Source organism: Cervus elaphus, chromosome 24 (assembly GCF_910594005.1).
Source record: "Cervus elaphus chromosome 24, mCerEla1.1, whole genome shotgun sequence".
Lineage (NCBI taxonomy): Eukaryota > Metazoa > Chordata > Mammalia > Artiodactyla > Cervidae > Cervus > Cervus elaphus.
In genome coordinates, this window is record NC_057838.1 from 17874884 (window position 1) to 17902579 (window position 27696).

A 27696-nucleotide genomic window follows, 5' to 3' on the forward strand; every position below is an offset into this window, starting at 1 on the left:
AGTGTAGAAAAAGGTTCAGTGATTTTTAAGGACAAAGGTAGTATGTGTCAAATATAGTATATTACCAAATATACAAACAGTCCAGCAGTATATAACAACTTTAAAATGGAGGTATCTTTACCTGCTCCCTTACTCCCAACCCAGCAGATAAGCTGTATTCATGGCCTGTGGGATGCACCCCTGTCTCTGCCGTTCATCCATATTAGCCTTCCTTCCCTCCCCTCTTCCCCCACTCTCTCCCTCCCTCTTTCCCACTTACCCTCCCTCCCTCCATCTGCCCATCCATCCGTCTATCCACTCACCCATCTGTCCATCCATCCGGCCATCCACTTATCCACCTGTCTATTCATCCACCCATCCGTCTATTCATCTGTCCGTCTGTCTGTCCACCCATCTGTTATTGTGTCCATGCATTCACCCACCCATCCATCTGTCTATCCATCTATCTGTCCATCCATTCATTGCACCCACTCATCCATCTTTCAGTGCAAATAGTTAACCATACCATAAATATTACCTGGAAATATTTTTTCTTCACTCAGCCACTTTTATTCCTTTTCTAAACAAGATAATATATATAGATCTATTGTAACCTGTTAATTGTTGTCTCGAATTCGTATAAGCATATCTTCTACAAGTGACTTAACTATTCCCTTGTTGATAGATTGTTTTAGATATCTCCAGTTTTCCATTTAGTGCTACACTGACTGTCTTAGTAAAAACATCTTACACGTTTGTGCTAATATTTCTGCAAGACAGAGTTCTAGAAATGAAATTTCTAGATCAGAGATATGCACATTTTAGATTTGGATAACCGCTATTAAATTGTTCTTATGCCCCCAAAGATACATAAGCATATAAATTTCCATCTACTTTCTCCAACACTGGAGATTATGTCTTTTAATTTTTCCAGGCAGTAATGAAAATAATATTCTTTTGGTATTAGGATTGTAAATCAGAATAAGGAAAAGTTTTTTAGCCCTCAATAGGTCCAATTCAATAAAAAATCCTTTTGGAACACAGGTGCTGGGTTGACATCCTGTCCCTTCTACCGTGTGCGTGCCAGTTATGGGAAACCATGAGTCTCATGCTTTGCGGTGCCCTGGGCACTGCAGACCCGCCCCTTTGTGTCCTCTAGCCAGTTTCCCTCCCTTCCTGTTCAGCTTCCCATCTGTGTGAAATTCTCAGAGTACAAAGGCAGGTATGTATACTTTGTTACCATAACACTTTTCAAAATCAAGCCTTTCTCCTACTTTTTCATCCTACAAGCACGCCATTTCTTTTTTTCCTTATATAATTTAAGTTAGGAGAGATGCTGTAACTAGATTTAATCACATTAAAATGTGGCAACCCTGGTGTCCTGGTTTACCATGTTAACCTTCCCCAAGTACTTCACCTTTAAAAAGAAGGCCCAGGCTAAGCCAAAAGAATTAATTCCTAATAGTGGAATATCCATTCATATTTACTATCATCTGTGAAACCTTGCTCTCCTTTTGCATACTGGCTTATCCACAGTGGAATAATTTATTTCATTCGAAGGTGACAAAAGTTGACAAATGGCTTGAAAATTGGATATATTTTATATGTGTGTGTGTGTACTCCCGTAAGCTCTTAAGGTGTTTATGACTTCAGTTTTCAGTGTATTTCAACTCATGTGATAATCATGGACACACGTTCATGTTTTCCCTCTTATTCATTATCAGACTGTTTGTTTCCTTGTGAGGTGAGATAATCAGCATAAAGGCAGTTTCTCATTGTACAATTCAAGAAATCCAGCACAGCTGATGAGTCAGATATCTGAGTGATTTCAGAGTCTTCTAAAATGCTCCAAGGAGTATGTTTAAAAATAAGTCTTTCCTCTATGGTGGGATATTTTCCTCACCTACAACATCAGGTATTAGAAAGAACACTTTGGGATCGATTTCTCTTATTGCTACTATCTCTTCTTTATACTAAAGAATGAAAACTTTAAAAAAAATGAAGTATAATTGACCTATAATGTGTGATTAATAATTACTGCTATATAGCAAAGTGACTGAGTTATACACCCCACCCCCACACACACACGTTCTTTTTTTTCTATATTCATTTGCGACTGATCATAGGAGATTGAATATAGTTCTCTGTGCTCCACAGTAAGTAGGACCCTGTTGTTTATCCATTCTGTATGTAGAAGCTTACACCTGCTAATCCCAACCTCTCCGCCGATCCTCTCCCAACCCCTTCCCCCTGACAACCCCCAGTCTCTTCCTGTGTTCACGTTTCTGTCATGGGTAGGTTCATTTGTGCCATATCTTAGATTCCACATCTATGTGATATCACACAGTATTTGTCTTTCTCTTTCTAACTTAGTGTGACCATCCCTAGGTCCATCCAGGTTGCTGCGAACGGCATTATTCATTCTTTTCTATGGATGAGCAATACGTGATTGTATATGTGTACCACCTCTTTATCCATTCGTGTGTTGATGGACGTTTTGGTAACATTGCCAAACGAATCAGTCAACCCAAGAAGGATACAGTTGATCTTAAACCTGGTCATTTGGAAATGAGCTAAGTAAGCTTGACTCAGTCCTGTCGTGTGACAGAATTCCCCAATGAAATGGGGGTGTTTTTCCATTGTGATAGTGAAGTCATTGTGTGTGTGTGTGTGGTGTGTGTGGACTCCACAGACTGTGCCCGCACGGAGCTCCGTGTAGAGACGGTGAGGTGCCTTTTCAGGAACATTTCTTTGGTTTCCATGATAATGTTCACGTTACTTTTTCTGTGGAATTGTAACCATACTATTGCCTAAAGACATGTAGGAATGCCTTCAGGATGCATTTCACAAGATGCTGTTCTGAACTGGATCTACAAGGGAGCTGCTGGGTAGCCTGAGGAACCCTGGACAAGGAGTAGAGAGGCATTAAAGGAGGTCGCCTGCATCCTTTTGCTCCTTAATTGTCTATTATGTTCATCTGCGGGGGTGAGAAGGTAACTCGTGGCAGGTTGAAGGAGGCGCGCCTCTGCCCTACTTCCAGCCCCCGTGGCTGGATCCCTGGCCATCCCATTCTCCTCCTGACTTGGAGCTGAACTTCTGGAAATGGCAAGGCCCCTTGGCCATGCGGGAAGGGGCATTAGCAGTAACCTCAAGCCTGGACTCTGAAAAGTTTGGTCTCGAGGCCAGAGGCCCAGCCCCTGCCTTACCTGGCGTGCAGCATGCCCAAAGCCCCGGTGAAGATTCCTGGAACAGTAGCAGCGGTGGTCTCTTTCCTGGCTAAGAGCCTGCTCTGGTCGATCTGCCTGTGCTAACTGCTTTCAGGTGCGTTGCCTTGTTTCCTATAGTCATAACTTTTTTTTGACATATACTCTAGCATTTTTTCAAATTTACGTAGGTATAATTGACAAATAAAGTTGTAGATATTTAAAGTGTACATCATGGTGACTTGATATACATATACTTTGTGAAAGAATTTCCCCTCCCCACCCCCCCCATCTAGGCAATTCACATATCCATCACCTATTTGTCTTCTTTGTGTGTGAGATCATTTAAGTTCTCCTCTCTTAGTAAATTTCAGTTGTACAATAATTATCAACTGTCATCACCATGTTTTACACCAGATCCTCAATACTCATTCATCTTAGAGCTGACAGTTTGTACCCTTTTAACAACATCTTCCTATTCCTTTGTCCTCCAGCCCATGGCAACCACCATTTTAAAAAATTTTTTTGCTGACTTCCTCACATTTATTTTGCTTATGTTAAATGTGTGTATTCTTGGATTCAGTTGGACCTAAATTTATTTCTAATGTGGTTAAAAAGCACTGACTATAATTCTGCAACCGGCAACCATTTTTTTCTGTTTTTATGAGTTTGCTTTTTGTTTTTGTTTTTAAGATTCCACATGTAAATTATACCACGGAGTATTTGTCTTTCTCTGTCTGGCTTATTTCATTTAGCATAATGCCCTCAAAGTCTATCTGTAATGTTACAAATGGCAGGATTTCCCTCTTTTTCGTGGCTGAATACTACTCCACTGTGTATACACACCACATCTTTATCCATGCATCCCTTAATGGACACTTAGGTTGCTTCCATGTCTTGCTGATTATTAATGATGCTGCAGTGAATATGGGAGTGCAGGTATCTCATTGAAATCCTGTTTTTATTTCTTTGGATAAATACCCAGGAGTGGAATTGCCAGATCAAATGGAAATTCTGTTTTTCTTTTTTTGAGGAACCTGCGTACTGTTCTCCACAGTGACTGCACCAATTTACATTCCCATCAACAGTGTAGAGTGTTCCCTTTTCCTCACGTTCTTGCCAGCACTTGTCATCTCAGTCCTTTTCAGTCATAACTTTTTTATGCTGAAATGAAGCCCATGCAGTTAGCTCGTCCAAACTTTTCACTTTACCCACAAAGAAATGGGTTACTAGAGAGTGATGTAAATTTCCCAAGATTTCATAGGTGAGTCTCCAACATTTGTCTGCGGGAAAGTTGGATAGTTTGGTCTGTTTTTGAGGGAATACCATCAACCTCCCATGTTCGGGGGTGGGAGGGTTGCTTGTTAACAACAGTCTCACTCCGTGCAAGGCTGTGGACACACACCTGACCGATGAACTGCCCCCAGACTTCCCATTCAGCCAGTCCGAGGCAGGCAGCTCAACCAGAGGCTGTATCGTTCACGGGCTTGTGAGAGGAATGATCTTCACAAATGATGGCCAGTGGGATGTTCATCTTTTGAGACGATCGTGGTCTCCCCAGTGAGATTTTTCTGGGTACAGATCCCAGCTAAGCCATTTATAAGTGGTTTGTCCTTGGATGGCTTTGACCCCTTGGATGGGTCCATGGCACCCCACTCCAGTACTCTTGCCTGGAAAATCCCATGGATGGAGGAGCCTGGTAGGCTGCAGTCCATGGGGTCGCAAAGAGTCAGACATGACTGAGCAACTTCACTTTCACTTTTCACTGTTATGCATTGGAGAAGGAAATGGCAACCCACTCCAGTGTTCTTGCCTGGAGAATCCCAGGGATGGGGTCACACAGAGTCGGACACGACTGAAGTGACTTAGCAGTAGCAGCAGTCCTTGGATGAACCAGTTTCAGTTTTCCCCTCTGAAAAATGGGGATAGAAAACAGTGCTCACTCTGAATAGGATTTCTGTGAGGATAAATGTGTTTGTTTATGTGTGGAACGTAGAATAAGGCCTGGCACAGAGCAAGTATGCAATACGTTCTGACTGTAGAGAGTCACTGTTGTTTCCTTTGATCCATTTGAATCTTGTCTTTGGATTTAGCCAGAGGAGTGAGGCACTTTGTACCAACATTGTGTTGTGTTCTCCTTCCGGAAAATTCCTTCAGCAGACACATGTATAGGTATTGTCCATCATCAGCAACAGCCCTGGGAATCAGAGGAAATCTGTCAAGAATGCTGTCGAGGAAACTGTTCTCTGCATTATCACCTTGCTGAGGAAACCAGGAGAAATTTCTCTCAACTCTCTGCTGTGGAAAGATTATTCCCTTCATGAGGGTATATTTGCTTCTGATCTTCAGGACAGCTTGAAGCATAGAGAGCTTCAGGCAGAGCAGGGATCAGCAAACTTCTTTGCTAAAGGACCAGTTTCTGATTATTTGGGGCTTCACAGGCCAAAGAGTCTCTGTTGCAGGCACAGACAGTATGTAAACAAGTTGGACACAGCTGTGTTCCAATAAAACTTTATTTACAAAACACAGCTTCGGGCCAGCCCCTGATGTGGATATCATGTTTTACTATATTTCTCCCTACAGTGCTAGCTACCAGAAAAGCTTGTGTCATGCTTCTGGCAAGTATGTTCGTGAGGATTTTGTATACTGACATCACCCGTTTGCCAGTTTTCCTACATTTACGTTCCATTTGTCTTGATTCCAGCTCCCATTCTTAATTTTTCTTGGCCTTTCCCGTGACTGCATCTATCTCTAGGTTGCATGAGATTTTATAGTTTTACAGGATGGAACTATCAGTAAATGCGTCAGCTATATGTAATTAACTTAGAAACCGGGGCTGTAGAAACCACTCTGACTCAGAGTTCACCGATGTGGTAAACAGCGATGCAGCCTCCATGCAGCAATGCTGAGTGCCGCCGGCTGCCCGCGAGCTGCCTGCAGGCCCCGAGGTACCCCAGAGGCCGCGCGCAAGGGGCCGGGGCTCCTGGTAGCCCCAGAGTCTCCTCTCCTTTCTCATTGTTGTCGAGTTTCTTTTAAATGAAAACAGACTCTTTGGTTTGCAAGCTGAAAGCTGGCAGGAAGACAGATGACTTTTTTTTTACAGTATCAGACACGCGGTTTCCTGTCTCTGTTTAACTTGCTAGCAGATCATCTCAGCCAGCTGGGTCCCCGTGGACCTGTGTGACCTTAATCCTGTCGCTTCTTGCCACCCAGCAGACCCACTCTGGGCGTGGACCACGCGCCTCGCGCGCTTTGTGGACGCGCCTCGGTTTGTGAGGCAGGGAGGGCTTGCACGTGCTGCCTCCGTCCTCTCCAGGCTCCTTGCTTCCCTTCTGTCCCCGCGTGCAGGGGCCGGCTCCGTGGGGAAGCACCGAGTCTCTGCGGTAAAGCAGCGGCAGAGGGCTGTGCCGGGCAGGCCTGTGTGCGCTGCTGCCGCTGAGCTGCGCCTCGCCACCCAAAGCAGCCGGCTCGCCAGCCGGGCCTCTCGGTTTCACGGAAGACAAAGCAGATTTACTTTCTGGTCTCAATGCAAAAGGAAAAAAATAAGTGTGGACATGTGGTGGAGAAAAGTTGTTAGATGAGAAAGACAATTATGGATTGAAGTTCCCCGTCTCGTTCCAGGGAAAAGAAATCAGTTATTTGAGGTGATGACTCAGTGCTGAAGGAGCCTTGGGTCATGAATGACTTAGAAGCACCCCCCGAATACAGCCCATGTCTGTTCAAGGAGATGATAAAGATCGTACATGCCGGAGGGCGTGGTGACTCAGTCCAGTGTGGCTTAGCATGTATTTGAAGTGTCTTCAGGCAAAGCAACTGGCTTCTGTAGGTTTTTTTCCCCTTTTCCCTAAGCAAAGCAGCAAAGTAAACAAAGATGCTTTGAGGCCATGTGTGGTTGCCGGCTCTGAATATTTCTATCCTGGAACCTCACTCTGACGTGAATCACAGCCTAGTGGAATCCACTAAGGACACAGTCTGTCTCGAATCCCAGCCCCTGGATGTGAGAGACCAGGAGACGCTTGGGCCAGCAGGGCTGGCCTTGTTACAAGTCTCTCCTCTCACAGCCGCCGCCGCGTGTTCTGTAAACAACACACGGATGGGTGACGGCAAGAAGGGTCCAGGAGACTGTTTGCTCCTGTCCAAGCACCCCAGTGTCCCACCAGTGGAAAAACACTGGAGTCAGCTAGCCACTGCGAAACCGACCCTCATTTCCGCCTGTTCTGAACCCCAGAGGCTGTATTTACCTCCAGTTGGACATCTGGCTGACTGGTTTTTTGGAAAACCTTTTCTGATCCTCAAATAACTCTTGCTCGTTGCTAATTATGTAAAATTTCAATGTTCCCAGCAATAATTATGCCTTACAAAAGCTAATATTAACTTTTAAAGAAACAATACATATTTGCTTCTCTACTTTAAAAAATAGATATACACCTCTGTCGCTGGCTGCAGTGTCAGGAACAACGGATCCTACACTTGGTGATTAAAATTCTTTTCATGACTTCTTTTTCTGGGGTCCTGTCCTAGTCTCCTGTCAGGCTGAGGTCGTTCTCTGCCTTGGCTACACACTGGAAACACCTGAGAAGCTTTAAAAACCGACTCATTAACTGGGTCTTAGCCCTGGAGTTTCGGACTTAATTGGTCTGGGGCATGGTGTCAGGATTTAAAAAAAAAAAACAACACAGCTCACCAAGATATTCTAATACGCAGCCAGTGTTGGAAACCACTGAATTCAAGACAGTTTGTTCTGCCAAAGGGATTTATATTTTTCATCCTGTTCCCCAAATAACCTGAAAGAGGATGGTAACAATTAGAGCGGCAGCCACCACAGGAAGTAGCCAGATTCAGCCCTTGAGGATAGAAGAGCAGAAAAACAAGCAGGACACACACCTGGGTCAGCCCTCCCCTGGCCATAGTAGGATTCTTTTAGAGGTTATCACGGTGCCCACCACACCCCACAAGCAAGCTCTTCAGAACGAGGCCAAGGGCCTCCTGGATGGGCATCTCAGAACCGGTGAAGTGACACATTCCGGGCAGGTTCATCTGCAGCCCGGAGGTGAGAGGGCAGGGGTGGGGGCCGAAAACCAGCCAGAGTGGGAGCTTCAGGCGGAGCTGAAGGGAAGGCAGGGGGTGGAGGTGTTTTGGTAACGAGACAGGTGTTGGTAACGTGCACAATTGCTGTGCCTTTCTAAAGCCTTCTGGCCTCCCTGTTGGAGAGGATAGTGGGGTCACTCCAGCCCGGCTTCTCTACCTTCAGTTTTCCCGAAAACGTGAAGGGCCCTGAGACAGGGTAGACGATAGGGCCCAGACCGTTCTTTTCCAGCCAGGGAACAGAATGAGGGGACTGTGGCAGCAGCGGGGACGGGGCTCTACACCAAGCCCGGCATGAGTGAGCGCCCGGAGGACTCGCCCCCGGACACGGGGGTGAGGGGATCCTGCTCCAGAGAGTGCGGGTCAGCCCATGGAGGAATACGGTCCTGAGACGGTCCATGCGGCGGCAGAGCCTGGCTCCTCGTAGGCGCTGTCTTCTACGGCACGGACGGGTGGCACGAGGCAGGGGTGCTCACAGCGGGGACGGGACCGGGCTCTGCCTGAAATGACCGCGTGGGGAACAGCCAGAGACACGTCACACGAGGCCCGTCAGTTCACACGGCTGAGGGCGAGTAAGCAGCTTATCAGAAAGCGGGCTTGGCATCTGCTCAGCGGGTTCAGAGGTGAGTTAAGGTCACCCTGAAATTGGGGACTTGGTGAAGAGAGGGACAAGGGGACAGAGCACACGAGCCAGGAGCCGTCTTCACGCCTGGCTAAGGGCGGTGGGAGTCCTGGGCCATCCCGCTCCACACGGTGGGAGTCCCGCGCCATCCCGCTCCACACGGTGGAGCTGGGCCTGGTGAAACGTCACAGAAAATCGTGAGGAACAAGAACGATTTCAGAGAACAGATTGCTTGATACTCAGAAAAGGACCCAGCGTATATGGGGTGCCTGCTTCACGCTGGGCGGGCAGATTTTAGGGTCTGATAAATATGAGTGTGATAAAAAGGTCTTTTCAGGAGTGACTGAAGAAAATAGAGATGTTGAGCCTGAAAAAGGTGATTTAGGGAAATGGGCTAAATGCCCAGCAACAGCTTGAGAACTCTCATCCCATAGAAGAGGGAATCACTGTGTTGTCTTTTGCTTGAGAGGATAGCAGGAAAGCTGGTAAGTGGACTTACGGGAAGGCCATACTTGATTATAAAGAGTATGTTTTAGAATACCCCAGTGTTAAGACTTTCTCCTAAGATGTCTGTTGGGGTGTAGAGTATGGGGTGACGTACAGAGGAGCGGAGGCCCGCTGTGGTTACCTTTATGACGGGTTTCGTCTGCACCTCTCAGGAGTGTTCTGAAGAGGTGTCATTCCGGAGTAGACTGCCTGAAAGGCCCTTTTCTGGGGAGAGAGGAAGGGAAGAAGTAACATAATGGAGACTGTGGAATGGGATGTGAAGTGGGAGGCAAAAGCTTAGTTTTGAAATATGTACAATTAGAAAACAATCAAATGGGCTTGAGAGAATTCCATCATTTTGGGGAAAAGTATTCTCAAAGTCTGTCTAGAGTGTCAAACAGTGCTGTACACATGCTGGAAGTTTAATTAAGCCCTGCATGAGCTCCTGGCCTTCTGTCGTGTAATTAAAATGGTTTTTTACTGTTTGGCTGAATTTGTTTACTTTTTCTTGAAATGATGGATAGGGAATTATATCTCTCTCTGCACTCCCCTTGCAGTGTTTCTACTAGAACACTCTCATGGACCGTTTTCTCACTGGCTGGCAGAGTATGGTTGTCCTAGGGCTTTGCCAACAAGTCCTATCTGTGGCAGACTCCCAAGGGATGTTCGCTGAGGCAGTGCTTCTCACACCGCGCTGTGTAAGTGAATCTGATAGAGGACTGTGCCCCATGCGGAGTCTGCTGCCGCAGTGTAGCGCAGGGCTGAGATGCCGCGTTCCCCTCCGTCCCCAGGTGGCGCCTGCTGACTTCGCTGGTCTGAGGGCATACCCTGAACAGCCGCATTCCAGGAGGTTCTTTTTGCAGCATGCCATCAGTATTTTTAAAGATGAGAAAATATACAAAATTTTGGAACTCCCAAGTTAGAAAGTATGTATATGTAGTCTAACTCTCAAATGAGAAAGTATATATGTAGTATGATGGATGAGGATGTTAGGGAGAGAGGGAGCAAGAACAGAGGAAAGCTAATAGGATGTGGATGTCAAAGAATAAGGAGGCAGTTTGCTTTGCTTCTTAGGAGATCCTGTATATTTTCCTCTAGGGATGTGTCTGTGCCCGGCCAGGGCTGCGACTCAGGAATGCTTCCCTTGTATGTTGACTGAACACACTAGGAACTCAGCCAGTAAATGTTTACGGGATGTTGGTACCTTTTGTTCACTTTCAACATTTTATTTGTTGTAACTGGGTCCAACATCACTAGATATGGAAAACTGAGTTTTGCCTCTGGGAAAACAGAATTCAAACCAGATGGCCAAAAAGCACCTGCCTGTCTTCTCTTAGTATAGCCAGACTGACTCCCTCCATAGCCTTCTACTTGTTTTTTTTTTAATTGATATAGTTGATTTACAATGTTGTGGGTGTTTGAGGTATGCAGCAAAGTGGCTCAGTTTTATATATATACACACACACACACGTATTCTTTTTCAGATTCTTTTCCATTGTAGATTATTACAAGGTATTGAATATAGTTCCCTGTGCTATATGGGTCCTTAATTGTTTATCTGTTTTATATATAGTATCAATTGTTTGTACCTACTAATCCTATATTCCTGATTTATCCCTCTCCCACACTTTCCCCTCTGGTAACTGTAAGTTTGTTTTTGAAATCTCGGAGTCTGTTTCTGTTTTGTTAATGCGTTCATTTGTATCAGTTTTTAGATTCTACCTGAAGTGCTATCATATGACATTTGTCTTTCTCCGTCTGACTTATTTCACGTAGTTTGATCATCTCCAGGCCCACACATGTTGCTGCATTATTTCATTCTTTTTCATGGCTGAGTAACATTCTATTATATGTGTGTAGGCAGCATGTTCCTCTGTTGACGGACACTGTGGTGGCTTCCATGTCTTGGCTGTTGTAAATAGTGCTGCAGTGAACATTGGACAACATATTTCTCCAGATACATGCCTAGGAGTGGGATTGCTGGATTATATGGTAGCTTTGTTTTTAAGAAACCTCCATACTGTTCTCCATAGTAGCTGTTACCAATTTACATTCCCACCAACAGTGTAGGATGGTTCCCTTTCCTCCACGTCCTCTCCAGCATTTATTGTTTGTAGATTTTTTGATAATGGCCATTCTGATCAATGGGAGGTGGTTTTGATTCATTGTAGTTTTGATTCACTTTTCTTTAATAATTAAAATACTGATCATCTTTTCATGTGCATTTTGGGTATATGTGTCTTCTTTGGAGATATGTCTATTTAGCTCTTCTCATTTTTTTTTTTTTTCAGAATTTTAAAAAAATTATTTATTTATTTTTGGCTGCGCTGGGTCTCCATTGCTGCGCGGGTCCCTCTCACTGCAGAGAACTGGCTCCAGGACACAGGGGCTTCCGAGGTTGCGGCGTGCTGGCTGGGTACTTGTGGCTCTGGGGCTCCAGAGCACAGGCTTAGTTGTTCCACAGGCTGTGGGGTCCTGCTGTGTTAGGTTGAACCTGTAAACTCTGCATTGGCAGATGGATTTTTTACCTCTGAGCTACCAGAAACACCCCCACCCGCTTTTTTTATTTATTTATTTTTAATATTGAGCTGCATGAGCTCTTTGCATATTTTAGAGATTAATCCCTTATGGGTCGCTTCATTTGCAGACATTTTCTCCCATTCTTTGGGTTGTCTTTTTGTTTTGTTTATGGTTTCTTTTGCTGTGCAGAAGCTTCAGGATCCCAAGGTCTTAACCATCTTCTACCACTCTGCTTCCTCTAAAAATATACAGAATGATAACTGTCAGTTTGAGCATTACTTTACTAGTGTGTGAGATGTGTGCAATTGTGTGGTAGTTTGAACATTCTTTGGCATTGCCTTTCTTAGGGATTGGAATGAAAACTGAGCTTTTCCATCCTGTGGCCACTGCTGAGTTTTCCAAATTTGCTGGCATATTGAGTGCAGCACTTTCACAGCATCATCTTTCAGGATTTGAAACAGCTCAACTGGGATTCCATCACCTCCACTAGCTTGGTTTGTAGTGATGCTTTCTAAGGCCCACTTGACTTCACATTCCAGGATGTCTGGCTCTAGGAGAGTGATCACACCATCCTGATTATCTGGGTCGTGAAGATCTTTTTTGTACAGTTCTGTGTTTTCTTGCCACCTCTTCTTAATATCTTCTGCTCCTGTTAGGTCCATACCATTTCTGTCCTTTATCGAACCCATCTTTGCATGAAATGTTCCCTTGGTATCTCTAATTTTCTTGAAGAGATCTCTAGTCTTTCCCATTCTGTTGTTTTCCTCTATTTCTTTGCATTGATCTCTGAGGAAGGCTTTCTTATCTCTCCTGGCTATTCTTTGGAACTCTGCATTCAAATGGGAATATCTTTCCTTTTCTCCTTTGCTTTTTGCTTCTCTTCTTTTCACAGCTATTTGTAAGGCCTCCTCAGACAAAAATATGTGAACCATGAACTTCCAGATATTCAAGCTGGTTTTAGAAAAGGCAGAGGAACCAGAGATCAAATTGCCAACATCCGCTGGATCATCGAAAAAGCAATAGAGTTCCAGAAAAACATCTGTTTCTGCTTTATTGACTATGCCAATACCTTTGATTGTGTGGATCACAAGAAACTGTGGAAAATTCTGAAAGAGATGGGAATACCAGACCACCTGACCCACCTCTTGAGAAACCTACATGCAGGTCAGGAAGCAACAGTTAGAACTGGACATGGAACAACAGACTGGTTCCAAATAGGAAAAGGAGTCCGTCAAGGCTGTATATTGTCACCCTGCTTATTTAACTTATATGCAGAGTACATCATGAGAAATGCTGGGCTGGAAGAAATACAAGCTGGAATCCAGATTGCTGGGAGAAATATCAATAACCTAAGATATGCAGATGACACCACCCTTATGGCAGAAAGTGAAGAACCACCAAAGAGCCTCTTGATGAAAGTGAAGGAGGAGAGTGAAAAAGTTGGCTTAAAGCTCAACATTCAGAAAACTAAGATCATGGCATCCAGTCCCATCACTTCATGGGAAATAGATGGGGAAACAGTGGAAACAGTGTCAGACTTTATTTTTTGGGGCTCCAAAATCACTGCAGATGGTGATTGCAGCCATGAAATTAAGACGCTTACTCCTTAGAAGGAAAGTTATGACCAACCTAGATAGCATATTAAAAAGCAGAGACATTACTTTGCCAACAAAGGTCCATCTAGTCAAGGCTATGGTTTTTCCAGTGGTCATGTATGGATGTGAGAGTTGGACTGTGAAGAAAGCTGAGCACCGAAAAATTGATGCTTTTGAACTATGGTGTTGGAGAAAACTCTTTTAAGAGTCCCTTGGGCTGCAAGGAGATCCAGCCGGTTCATCCTAGAGGAGATCAGTCCTGGGTGTTCATTGGAAGGACTGATGCTGAAGCTGAAACTCCAATATTTTGGCCACCTCATGCGAAGAGTTGACTTGTTGGAAAAGACCCTGATGCTGGGAGGGATTTGGGGCAGGAGAAGGGGACGACAGAGGATGAGATGGCTGGATGGCATCACTGACTCGATGGGACATGAGTTTGAGTAAACTCTGGGAATTGGTGATGGACAGGGAGGCCTGGCGTGCTGTGATTCATGGGGTCGCACAGAATCGGACACAACTGAGCAACTGAACTGAACTGTCAGTTTTTGTTTTGTTTTCTTGACATGCTGCATGGCTTGTGGGATCTTAATTTCTCAACCAGGGATGGAACCCAGAACCTTGCCAGTGAAAGCACAGAGTCCTAATCACTGGACTGCCATTGTAGAATCTACTTTGATTATTCTTAGGGCTTTCTATTGCCTGACAAAATATTAGTAGTTTAAGTCTAGAACTTTTTTTTCTAGACTTCTGTTGACAATTTTTTCTTCACATTGTCAATAAAGGCAACTTTTAGGTGTGTATTAAGAAAATCATGAAATCAAATCTCAGCTCAATGTAGTGTCTGGTTTCGAGGCAAAGAAGGACCATGAAACTACAATACCTTGCTTAGATTGTAGACTTGGAAAGCTCAAGAGAAGTTTCCTTCCAAGGGCTGCAAGGAGTTCAGGGTTTGAAATTCAGTTGCTGTTGGGTAATGTCCTGCAGAAAAAGTGACCTTAAACCCTAGGCAGCAAACACAGCAGGGCAGAGAGATGATTTGGGGATATACAGGAGACTTGGGATAAAGATTCTCTAGTAAGCTGTTCTAAGAAAACATACGTTGTGTTGGTCTCTTTGGAAATCATAGGGTTTTTGGACTCAATGAGGAGTGCTTTTACTGTTGTGAGCTTGTCTTCCCGATGCCACGTCATCCCTCACGTGTAAACTGTAGCATCAGAAAGGCAGCTGCCTGTCAGTGGCTCTGTTCACACCGCAGAGGAGCACCCAGTGACACTTGGAGACGAAACAACACCCACCAGGTGTAAAGGACCGGGAGAGATGAGCCTGTCTGGGTAGACCTTCTCTCCTGGTACGGCACGTTCCACCCTTCTGCCTCCCAGTACTGGGTGGCTGGGGTGTAAGTCATGCTGAGTAGCAATAGCTCTAGTTGGCTTCAGTGCCTGAACAGTTTTTCAAAGGAATGCATTTAAAATATCCCCATTAGAATTAGGTTTGCTGAAGATTGTTGGTATGTATTCCTTATGGAGGCCTTTTGCTTTGTCATATACTTTTTCTGTATCTGCCGAATTGATCATACATTTTTTTTCTCCTTTAAATTATTAGTGTGGTCAGTGATAGTTGTTATTTTCTTTGCATATTTGTTTTTAATTTAAAACAATACTTTTATAGTTTTGGCTGGATTTGGATTGCTATCATTTTTATTATTGGTGCTTCCCAGGTGGCGCTAGTGGTAAAGAACATGAATGCCAGTGCAGGAGACATAAGAGACAAGGGTTTGATCCCTGGGTCAGGAAGATCCCCTGGAGGAGGGCATGGCAACCCACTCCAGTATTCTTGCCTGGAGAGTCCTGTAGACAAGGAGCTTGGCCGGCCATAGGATCGCAAAGAGTCAGACACAACCATTTATAGTTAGAATTTGTTTTTCAAATCGCAGTATGTGAGTGAGATTGTTCTGTAATTTGCATATATTCTTTTTGTTTTTGGTTGTTCTGTTTTCAAAGAATGAGATACAGTGTGCTTTTCCTGTCTACTGAGTTTGGGTGACACTGAAATGACCTATTCCTTGAAAGCTTGGTGGCTCTTCACTCCATCTGAGATCGTGTGTATTAGGGGCTTTGAGGGGAACATCGTTGCCCCCATGTTTTTGGATACGTTCTTCCCCAGTTTCTACTGGGAAAACGACACTTTCAGCCAAGCTGAAAGACTTGAACAATGAGCTGAGCCCTGTGTACCTTTTCCCTTTCTATTCACTGCCTTCCCATTACAGGGTGTGTTTCAGGGGGTGGGGGTGTATTACAGTCACGGTTCATTTTCCCCAAAGCAGTGTGGTCATTGCTGATCCAGTCAAGGACCACGCATGGCCTTCAGTCGTTTTGATTCTTCCATGTGTCTCTTGTTTTTTGTGACTTTGACTTTAAACAGGTGGACCACTGATTTCATAGAGGCACATTCCGGATATATCTGATGATTCCTCACTTGTTTAGACGATGGTCAAACATTTCTATAAGGAGTCCACTGGCATTTTTATTGTAGGAAGTTTAGGGGGTTGACAATTCTGCAAAAAACAAACTGACATGTGTATCCAGTCGTTGGTACTAAGAAATTGGACAGTGAATCATGGGCTTTAAAAAAGATTCAAAATTAAAGTTATGCTCTAGGAAGATTTTTAACTACTCAATTTCTTTAATGTTTGTAAGATTATTCAAGTTTTTCTTGGCTCGCTTTTAGTAAGTTACAGATACTAGTTTTTAGGACCAGTATTGTTTAAGTTTTCAAACTTACTGGCAAAACATTTTTCAGGCCCTGTGAATCTTGGCTGTCCTGAGAGTCTGTCTCCTCCGGGCCCCTGTCGGCCCTCTGCTGTGCGTCAGTGTCCCCGAGGCCCGTCTGCTGTGTTGGTCACTGCAGCAGAGTCTATCCAGAGTGGTGTTGATCCCTCCTGTGTCTTTGCTCTCCAGTCCTCTGATGTCAGTGTTTCTCTTTACTCTCTTTCCTTCTCTTTGACGGTATACACTGGTCCTTTCTCTAAACATTCATGCTGAACCCTCTGTTGGCTGAAGATCCTGGGAGCCACCGTCAAAATCCCTCTTGAGGGACACTGCCCCTGCAGCTGGCCACTGCCTGCCACGCCAGCCTCCGGTGTTCACACAGCATCTCCATGTGTGTGTAGGAAGTGACCTGACATGCCAGCCTCCACTGGTCACACAGGATCCCCGTGAGTGTGTCTAGGAAGTGACCTGCCACGCCAGCCTCCACTGTTCACACAGCATCTCCATGTGTGTGTAGGAAGTGACCTGCCATGCCAGCCTCCACTATTCACACAGGATCCCCGTGAGTGTGTCTAGGAAGTGACCTGCCACGCCAGCCTCCACTGTTCACACAGGATCCCTGTGAGTGTGTCTAGGAAGTGACCTGCCACGCCAGCCTCCACTGTTCACACAGGATCCCCGTGAGTGTGTAGGAAGTGACCTGCCACGCCAGCCTCCACTGTTCACACAGGATCCCCGTGCGCGTGTCTAGGAAGTGACCTGCTACGCCAGCCTCCATTGTTCACACAGGATCCCTGTGAGTGTGTCTAGGAAGTGACCTGCCACGCCAGCCTCCACTGTTCACACAGGATCCCCGTGTGTGTGTCTAGGAAATGAGACCTGATTCAGATCTAGCAGCATGGCTGTAGGGCTTCAAAATAATCCACATGAAACCAGTGTTTGGCATTTAGTAGGTTCTCAATAAACGAAAGCTGTAGTTTTAAATATCACCATTAACCCAGTGACTTTAGACAGGAAATTCTCCCTTCCCCCCAGCCTATCTCTCCTGTGCACAGCTTCCTTGTTTGGCTCTCGGCCAGTTGCGTATATATCCTGTTGCTTTAGATGAACATGTTGGCGTGTGAAAGTCTCTGTGGTTAGATGTCACTGCCGGCTTCAAGAAGCTCTGTGGTTGTTGTGCAGTGTTGACCGGCGCACCGAGGCGTACAGAGAGCGAGCATCTGTAGCCTTCTGTTGCTTGGGTCACTTCGTGTCTTGGTGAATTTCTGCCCAGACTGCGTCACTGAGTCAGAGGAACCGCAGAGCCAGTTCAAGCAGTGAAGTCAGAGCAGTCTCTCACAGTTAGCTCTGCTGATGTGGTTTTTATCACGATGCATTAAGCAGTCCATATGTGCATTTTACTCTTGATCTTAATTTAATGTCTTTTTCACTATGTGACTTTTTTGAAGAAAAAAAAATTATAGAGATTCAGTGTTAAGTTCCTTTTGGCAAAGCAGTGATGGATTTGGGCCTCACAGAGGACTTGAAAGAGCTTGGGAATGACCTCTTTTCATTGTGGTGTGTGTGTGTGTGGGATTAGGCAAGTTTACTTTTAAATTACTCAGGAGGAACCTATATCAAGGAATTTCCCCTTGAGGTTTTCTGCCAGTTTGTATGTTTTTATGGTATACTAACATTTATCTTTGACGTTTGTCCTTAAAAAATATTTATTTATCAAGATTCTGACATTTGCAAATGGCTCTTTATTTGCAGCTCACTTGAGCTCCTGTATGTGGGACACATTTGGTTGGAAATTTTGGGAATTATTAAACAGCCTGTTGGGTCCACTGCTGGGGAGACAGCTTGGTGGTGTGGAGGGAACACGGCTCCGGAGCCGTCAGACCTGTAGGAAACAGGGTCCCCTCAGTTCCTGCCGTGCCCACCCCCACGCGCATTCTCCCTTTCCTCCTTTCCACCTTCCCTCCCCTTCCCTCTCGTAGCCTCCTCTGTGAACTAGGCAGTGAACAGAACCTGACTTGGCTGCTGGAGCAGTAAAGTGAGATGCGGCTGATACAGTGAGGGACCCAGGACTCAGCTCAGTAAAACCCATGATGGGCTGGTTTTCTCCATGGTTCTTCATAGACTTAGTTCAGAGGAGGGTTTCCCATCCTTTTCCACTGCAGAGCTCCCCTCACAAGGGTAGAATCTACCCTTGTCCGTGGCGCATACAACACACCACCCCCAGGAGGGTCAGGATCGCTTGTTGGCACCATTTCCTCCCTTACTCAGTTCCTGCAGAAACAGAGGCGTCTGGAAGTTTCTGCTCCAGGAAACCCGGGCAGAAAGACCAGCACTCGCCGCCTTCACTCCGCCAGAGCTCTCTGGTGCTGTGTGCCGTGCATGCTGGGACGCCTAGCGAAGCCTGCGGATCTCTTCACAGTGATGTCTTTAAATGCCTAAAACAGCACACACAGGAATTCAGAGAAAATCCGACATAGAGTCATACAATTAAACCATACAAATGATTTAAGAAATTTGTGATATAGTCATCTTTGCTTCTATAGTAATGGTTTAAGTAACAAGATCTAGCATCAGATGGAACAAACTGAAATGGCTAAGTGCTGAATATAAAGGATTCGTTGAGGCCTCTGCAAGAAACGTTAACACAGCATAAAAATATCTTTGGTTTCTCTTGGTGACAAAGTCATGGCATGGCTCATGCTGGGAAATGTGAAATTTTAGTGAAAGATTAGAGAAAATAAAAAGGTGTCATTTTGCCCATTTAAGTTTACAGGCCCACTGAATTCTGTCTCTGGAGCCCAGGCTGAGAGCTACATTTGTGTGCACCTGGGAGACACCCCCTCCTTTGTAGGAACCCCTGAATTCTGTGTGGTCACTGTTGTCCCTTGTTGCAACGAGGGAGTGTAAAGTGAACCTCAGGTTCTGAGCACTGGTTACTTGAGTGTCCAAGAAATAGTTCATGGAGAGTACTGATCTTTGATCTTGGGTGTCCTCGGCCTGCAACAGCTTGGAGCGGGCTTGGGTTCCCATTCAGAGGTTGGGGCTGGCTTGCAGCAGTGAAAGCACTAGGCGAGTGGTCAGTGACAAGGGCCCCGGCCCTTCGGCTCTGCAGAAAAGAACTTCCACAAAGATGAATGTGGTGAAGCAAGTAAAGTGTTTTATTAGCAGGAAAAAGAGTACAGTGTGTGTGGATAGACACACAGGCAGACTCAGAGGGAGAGTCCCTGAGTCGCTTCCTCACGGCAGTTTAAATCACTTATATGGGGCGTTTTTTTCCGGTTTTCCTTTGGCCAGTCATTTTGATTTGCTTGGTTCACAGTCCATATTTTGTATATCTCAGGATCCTCCCAAGTGTGCGCATACATCTCTTGGCCAAGATGGATCCTGCCGAAGAGGCCTCTGGGTAGAGCATCCCATGACATTGCTCCCTCTTTGGCCTGCAGGGAGCTTTTCTGTGCATGTGTGGTCAGGGAGGTATCCTGACTTCCAGAATGAGAAGTATGTGGTCTGAGCAGGGCCCAGCCTTCTCCCTTAATTGTCCTACTATTCTTGTCTTGGAGTTTTAGTCAATAGAGAATGAATTTCCAGTTGCTTTATCCTGGTAGGGGGCCCATCTGCCTCCTCCCTCAGTACCAATAGTTCAATAATTATATCTCAAGTTCCCTACATGCTGTGTCCTGTGATGATGGGTTCTGAAAGAAGAAAGCAAAAAGGTTTAAAGTTCTTCCTGTGTAAGACTTCTGATTCCCAGACAAGAGAGAGACGCACAGTTGCAGGAACACTGCTCAACTCTGATTCTTCGTTAAGAACTGAGAGGAGCAGTCTACACACCCAAATGTGCCCCTTTGGACGCCCCGGGATCACTGAGTGGACGCCTGAAGTCACTTAGGCCAGCCCCAAGTGAAGACAACCACTTCCTCAAATTGAGAGCTTGTATAAAGGCATTCTTAATTGGCTCCCAGTGAGGTGAAGTTTAGAAACAGTGTGGCATGGGGTTAAGAGCAGGCATCTCTAATCAGAGTTTGAGAATGTACAGAATGGGGTTTATAATAATAGCAGTATCTATCTCATAGGGTTCTCTGTCAATTAAATATAAATATTATATAAAACTCTTGGCACACAGAGAAGTATATAATTTGTGTTCAGTTTACTCTTCTATGTGTAATTGGGGGTTGGCAGGAAGAAATACGTCCTGCTGGTCCCTGAGTAAAGGAGAAGCTAACTTGTACCTGTTGTACCCTCAGCTGCTGGTTTTTCTAGGGGCAACTCAGGGGTTAACTCTGAGAGGGTGTGGGTGGCTTCTGTGTAGATAAAGCCAGATCCCAGAGCTTCCTTTCAGCCTGATTTGCTATTGTTAGGGTTTTTCACCACCTCTTTGAAGTTTCAAGACTGACAGATGTGAATAGATAATTCCCTCCCCACCAAATTTTTATGTGTAGGTTTTCAAAAAGAAATCACAGGAAATTTGAGGGGAAGGTAGCAGTTTGGTTTCTGATATTGAAAGGGGGATTTCTAGAGTCTTCTTTAATCAGTAAATTTCAGATTTCTGTTTCCGTGTTTCCTTTAACCTGAAAAAGACTAGAAATCAGCAAGGAATACTGTTTTTCATAAATGGACAGGAATTGAAAAAATTATCAGTGATACATGAATAGTTCATTTGGATGTTTTACCCCCTTTAATGAATTGGACACACAGCTAAATAATTATGCAATTAATATTTAGAACTTATTCACTGAGTTGTTTTCTCAAACATAAAAGAATATTCACGTTGGAGCAATGTGATGTCTTTTCAGATTTCACCAGTGCGTTGCAGGTTGTTAAAATAGCACCAGGAGAAGGGGGGTGAGCAGACTTTTTCTGTAAAGGGCCAGGTAGTAGATGTTTTAGGGCCAGATGTGCTCTCTGATGTGTGAACTACTTAGTGTCTTTTTTTTTTTTTAATTTAAACAGCCCTTCAAAAATGGAAAATTCGTCCCTCTTGAGGCTGAACAAGAGCAGCCCCTGTGCCCTGGAGTCACAGTTTGCTGACCCCTGTGAACAGTGTGGGGAATGGGAGGGAGCTTTTAAAACTGAAGCCTAGTTAGTTTACAACGTGGTGCTAATTTCTGCTGTGCAGCAAATTAACTCAGTTATACATGTATATATGTACATTCCAATATGTATATAAAGGAATATATATATATATACACATATACATTCCCTTTTTCATATTCTTTTCCATTATGGTTTATCGTAGGGTATTGAATATAGTTTCCTGTGCTAAATAGTAGGACTTTGTTATTTATCCATCGTATACATACTAGTTTGCATCTACTAACCCCAAACTCCCAATCCATCCCTCCCCCAACCCCCTCCCCCGGGCAAGCACAAGTCTGTTTGTTATGTCTGTGATTCTGTTTGCTTCATAGATAAGTTCATTTATGTCATATTTTAGATTCCATATGTAAGTGATAACATATGGTATTTGTCTGTGACTTGACTTAGTGTGATAATCTCTAGCTTCATCCATGTTGCTGCAAAAATGGAATTTTGTTCTTCTTTATGGCTGAGTCGTATTCTGTTGTCTATATGTACCACATCCTCTTTATCCAAGAAGGGAGGGATGTTGCTTCATTAATCATTCATCCATCTTCTACAGGAAACATTTGCTGAGCATCTAAGTGCCCTGCGCCAGCTGCTTAGTAGAGTGGTGATCAGTACCTCTAGATTTACCCCTGTAGAGCTTATTTTTTCATGGGAGGAACAAGCAGAGAATCAGACACATTTATTTATAAGACATCTTATATTGTTACAGACAGGTGTCCACTTGAAAACATTCCCATTGGATAGTCTGGATAGTAGAGGTGGAGTTACAGGAGAGGAATGTTATTTTCTGCAGCATCTGCTGCGGTGTCTGATGCTGATACTGCGTCAGTATCATTCTGTCTGTCCCCTCAGTCTTCATCTCGAGGCTCATTCTCTGCTGGGTAACAGGGACCATCCATATCTCTACAAGAGTTTCTATTTCTCCTGTAGGTCAGTCTTTTCCTGCAACCGTTGTATCCCGTCACACTTCAGCCTGTGGCCCCACCACCCTGCATTCCATGCAGCCTGCCAGTGTGAGGAAGAACTTAGGTTTTCCAGAGTCAATCACCAAAGTTTCCTTCTTCCTGTTTTTAAAAATTTTATTGAAGTATAGTTGATTTACAATGCTAATTCTGTATAGCAAAGTGACTCTGTTATATATACATATATATGTGTGTGTATTCTTTTTCCTACTATTTTCCATTATGGTTTGACACAGGATATTGAACATAGTTCCCTGTGCTACAGTAGGAGTTTGTTTATCCATCCCGTGTATGACAGTTTGCATCTGCTTAACCCAGACTCGCGCTGCATCCCTCTCCCATCCCTTCTCGGTAACCATCAGGCTGTGTCTGTGTCTGTGAGTCTGTTTCTGTTTTGTAGATAGGTTCATTTGTGCCGTATTGTAGATTCCACATATACGTGATATTATGTGATATTTGTCTTCGCTTAGTATGGTAATCTCTAGGTCCATCCATGTATCTGACAGTGGCATTTTTTCATTCTTTCTTATGGCTGAGTAATAGTCCATGGTATATGTACATCTTTATCCATTCATCTGTTGATGGACATTTAGGTTGTTTGTATATCCTGACTATTGTGAATAGTGTTAGCAAAGCATTTTTAAGGGCCAGTGAGGAGGGCCTTGTTCTCAGCTTGTAATCAGCTTGTTCTCAATTCTCTGATTGGTTGATGGTGAATTTTGATTTCCAAGCTAAGTTTTGAGGGAAGAGTAAAACATTGACTAGATGTCCAGATGGACAAGCACACCCAAGCATCCATGCCTGGAATAAAAACTTACCATTCCATGTCCATAAAAACTGTGCTGATGGGAAAACCCACAGTGCCTGGAGTGTGGACCGCTTCTCCCAGGGCACACCTGCTGACCCGCTCCTTCTCTTTGTCTCCCCTTCAGAGTACACCAGCAGTAACCCCGACTTGCTGTTGGTCATTTTCCAAGTGACAGGCATCAGCCTCCTGCCACCGCTGGGCATCGCCATCGCAGTCATCGTCACTTTCTACTGCTACCGCGTCCACCGGCAGCAGAAGCTGAGCCCGGCCTGGGACTCGGGCAAGCCGCGCAAGCTGATGGAGTTCAGCGAGCACCTGGCCATCATCCTGGAGGACGACCGCTCCGACATCAGCTCCACCTGCGCCAACAACATCAACCACAACACGGAGCTGCTGCCCATCGAGCTGGACACCCTGGTGGGCAAGGGGCGCTTCGCCGAGGTCTACAAGGCCAAACTGAGGCAGAACACGTCTGAGCAGTTCGAGACGGTGGCCGTCAAGATCTTCCCCTATGAGGAGTATGCCTCCTGGAAGACGGAGAAGGACATCTTCTCGGACATCAACCTCAAGCACGAGAACATCCTGCAGTTCCTGACGGCCGAGGAGCGCAAGACGGAGCTGGGCAAGCAGTACTGGCTCATCACGGCCTTCCACGCCAAGGGCAACCTGCAGGAGTACCTGACGCGCCACGTCATCAGCTGGGAGGACCTGCGCCGGCTGGGCGGCTCGCTGGCCCGCGGCATCGCGCACCTGCACAGCGACCACACGCTGTGCGGCCGGCCCAAGATGCCCATCGTGCACCGGGACCTCAAGAGCTCCAACATCCTGGTCAAGGGCGACCTCACCTGCTGCCTCTGCGACTTCGGGCTCTCCCTGCGGCTGGACCCCACGCTGTCTGTGGACGACCTGGCCAACAGCGGGCAGGTAGGGCGGCCCCGCCCCTCGCTGCTGGCGCCCCTCCCGCTTGCGCTCCGTCCGCCCTGCACTCCGACCTCGTCCAGGGGATCCACGCAGCCCGGGAAGTGCCTGCTCTCCTGCCAGGGCACCTCCGCCAGCCAACAGCCCTTCTCTCCCTGGTGCTCAGACCCTTCCCAATCCAGGACAGCCACTCTCTCCTTGAGTCAGTCCTCATTTCTCGTCCAGTTAGACACTTTTTTCTTTGCTTCAAGCACTGCTAGTATCTCTTTTTCCTTAGGGGTTGTGCTCAGCCTCTTTCTGCTCTGTACTTTTAGTCCTTATATTGCTTCTTTTTTTTTCTTTTCTTTTCTTTTCTTTTTTACTGTTTTAGAAGGCAGTCTCCTTGAAGTCCAAATCTACATACATTTGGTCACATCCAACACAAGGCCTTGAACAGGCAAAGAGACCTATAAGTATCTATAGAGTGAGTGATGGACTGGGTGAAGGGAGAGTTCTTCTTTTGAAACATCTCACAGATTAAAATGGAAACTTTTTTGGCTAAGGAGCTATTAGAAACTGACTAACATTACAATTGGGCTTCTCAGGTGGCGCTAGTGGTAAAGAACCCACCTGTCAATGCAGGAGACATAAGAGACTTGGGTTCAGTCCCTGGGTCGGGAAGATCCCCTGGAGGAGGAAATGGCAACTCACTCCAGTATTCTTGCCTGGAGAACCCCATGGACAGAGCAGCCTGGGGTGCTTCAGTCCATGGGGTTGCAAGAGTCAGAAATGACTGGAGCGACTTAGCACGCACACACACAGCATTACTGTCATCCTTTATAAAAGATGGGCCCCATGTTTCACACACCAGAAGCTTGGCTGTGACTGGGAGTAAAGTCTTGGGAGCACCATTGCCTCCTCTGACCAGGCTGAGCATTGTGCTTTTGGAGCATCTCGTCACTGCTCAGGCAGCCCTCCAGATGTAGGCATGCACATCCAGTGAGGAGCTGAGCACGCTGAACTCGGACGAATCAATGTGCCAGGGTGACCAGTCGTGAAGTGACTTATTAAAAAGAAAATTTTCTTCTAATGCGTGACAATAAAAAGCATTATTTGGGGGTAATATTATCAACTCACTTGACATTCCCCTGGATCCTTGGGAAGGTAGGACTTTGCTATTATTTAGTCAGTCTATACAAGCTGCATTATCACTCACTCAAATGATTTTTTTCCTTAGAAATATTTTTTTCTTTTTTCCTATGTATCACAGTGTTTTCATACTGTCAGATAAAAATCACACAGCATGCCTATCAAAGTTATAAAATGACCAGGTTTGAGCTTGTAATGGGAACACTTTCATACAGTTCCACTTAGCAGAGCTTTTATGTAATTGTATGACACCCTCTGCACACTGGAACGTGCCGTGGGGTGAACCAAGAAGATTAACGCAACCCTCAGGGGACAAAACGAATCCGGGCAATTACTATTTTTACCTCATATCTTGGAGTTTCAAGAATGAAAAGATACTTACTTGGAAAAGCACTGACAGGCATCAGTCACCAGTGTGGTCTCAGGTTCTCTGCAAGGACGTTACTGCACATGTGGTTTGATGTCTTGTGTCCTGAGCCTAGACACAGGAGCTCTGGGCTTTGCCATTTTCTTACTTTGGCATTTGTCCTTTATGTTCTTTCAAGGTTTTTCAGGGAGAGACAACCTGTTTTTTTTAAAAATTACATAAGCCCTACCTTTCTGTGCAGGTCTCATTATCTTAAACAGCACCATGCTTTTTAAAGACGCACTGACTACTCAGTAGGGGCCAAGCGTCGGCTGTTTGAAAGCAGACCTGCAGCGGGAGTCGATGACGGGCTCTGTGTGTGTTCTTCTTCAGGTGGGAACCGCGAGGTACATGGCTCCAGAGGTCCTCGAGTCCAGGATGAATCTGGAGAATGTCGAGTCCTTCAAGCAGACGGATGTCTACTCCATGGCCCTGGTGCTCTGGGAGATGACGTCTCGCTGCAACGCAGTGGGAGGTAGGCGTGGACCGCCATCCTGGGCACCTTCAGACGATGTGCTCATTGCTTCAGCACGGGTGCAGGGATAGAAGAGCTGTTTGAGATCTGGGAGGACACAGATATTCCAGCGTGATGTGGGACCACTCACTGTGCTATAAAGCCTTGGTTCTGTAGCTGAACGCCAGGTTCGGAGCATAAAGCATTTTATCTCCTTTCCTGAAGTATATAATTACTTTTCCCCGGACCCATCTCTCCAGTGGTATCTACAAATCTGGCAAGAGAGGAACACTAGTAATATTTATAAGAATTCATTTCTGCTTATCAAACAAGAACCATGATTCAGAAAATTATCTGATTTTTTTCTTTCTTTCTTTTTTTTTTTTTGGTATTTTAAGGTTTTTCAGAATTATAAGGTCCAGAAAATAGATTTGACTCAAAACTTACTTTTATGGACATAACTTTCCTTTGCTGGACAAAACAAGCAGAATGGTTTGACGGGTTTGTTTAGGTTTTGAAAAATCTAGAGAAGACAGGTTATTGAGGAATGCAGCATTCTTCAGCGGTACAGGGATGTCATGTTTAGAGAGCAGTGTCCCCTCATCTTCCTAGAGATGGGAATGGCTGATGTCTACATCACGCCATCCTTTGCTGAGCCTCCTCTCAGTGGTTACCGTCAGGATCTGAGGTCTCAGCTTAGAAGTTATATATCCTAACCTGGTCCTGGCTGGATGCTAAGTCAAGCCAAGCTCACTCCAATTTTATGTTTAATGCTTTGTTTCATGGTAGTTTTAGGCTGACAGAATCATTGCGTGAGTAGTACAGGGAGTGCCCACATGCTCCTCACCCGGCTTCCCCTCCCTTAACACCTTACCTAAACCAAGCACAGGACACTGACATTGGTACCACATATTTAATTAATCTCTAGGACTGACTTGTATTTCCAAGTCCCCAGAATTGGGGAGCAGGATTCACTCCAGGATTCCACCTTACCTTAGGGTCCAGGCCACCTCAGTCTCCTTCAACGTGTGATGGTCACTCAGTCTGTTTCTTTCATGACCTTGGCAAGAATTCAGACCAGCTCTTTTATAGATAGTCTCTCACTGTGGGTTTCTCTGATGTCTTCTCGTGGTTACAGTGGGATTGTGCATTTCCAGGCAGGAATACCACAGAAATGATGTGTCCTCGGTGTCGCATGCGGCCGGCACGCCAGCCTTATCACATGGTGAGGGTGGCTCCAGCCTTCTCCCTGTGAAGATACTACCTTTTCCATTTGTAATGAATACATATTTTGTGGGAAGCCACTTTGACCTGTTTCTACTAAACACCTGTTTAGTAAGGAGACTAGACCTGTTTTTTAATAATAATTTTACCTGCTGATTTTTAGGGTCAATGAATAGTTCTTACAGACAATGATTATTACTGTAATGTTTGCTTAATGGTGATTTTCTATTTTTCTTATCCCTTCTACATTTACTCATAGATGCCCAGGAAATATCTGTCCTTTCTCTCACCAGCACCTGTTATTTACTCATTTCACTCTGTGTTTACATGAGTATGGGGTTGTGGGCATTTTACTCCATGGATATTTAACACGATCAGTATTGTTCTGTCACGTAGGTCAGCTTTGGTCACTGGGCCAGACTCCCCAGTGTGTTGCTCCAGGTGGGTTAGGTT

The 27696-nt window shown here is 45.2% G+C and overlaps 1 protein-coding gene and 1 long non-coding RNA gene across 2 annotated transcripts in view; one reads left to right on the plus strand and one right to left on the minus strand.

The window, feature by feature from the left end:
- Positions 1 to 27696, plus strand: part of TGFBR2 (transforming growth factor beta receptor 2) — an 88449-nt gene that overhangs the window by 40162 nt on the left and 20591 nt on the right. Inside the window, exons 4-5 of the mRNA XM_043885243.1 lie at positions 23238 to 24037; positions 25899 to 26040. Coding sequence (XP_043741178.1) covers positions 23238 to 24037; positions 25899 to 26040 — 942 coding nt within the window. The remainder of the gene's footprint in view (positions 1 to 23237; positions 24038 to 25898; positions 26041 to 27696) is intronic.
- LOC122682504 lies at positions 18327 to 27150 on the minus strand. Its single transcript, XR_006337405.1, has 3 exons — positions 27013 to 27150; positions 25542 to 26127; positions 18327 to 18693 (listed from the first exon to the last, which is right to left on the minus strand). It is a non-coding gene; the product is annotated as an uncharacterized LOC122682504 (long non-coding RNA).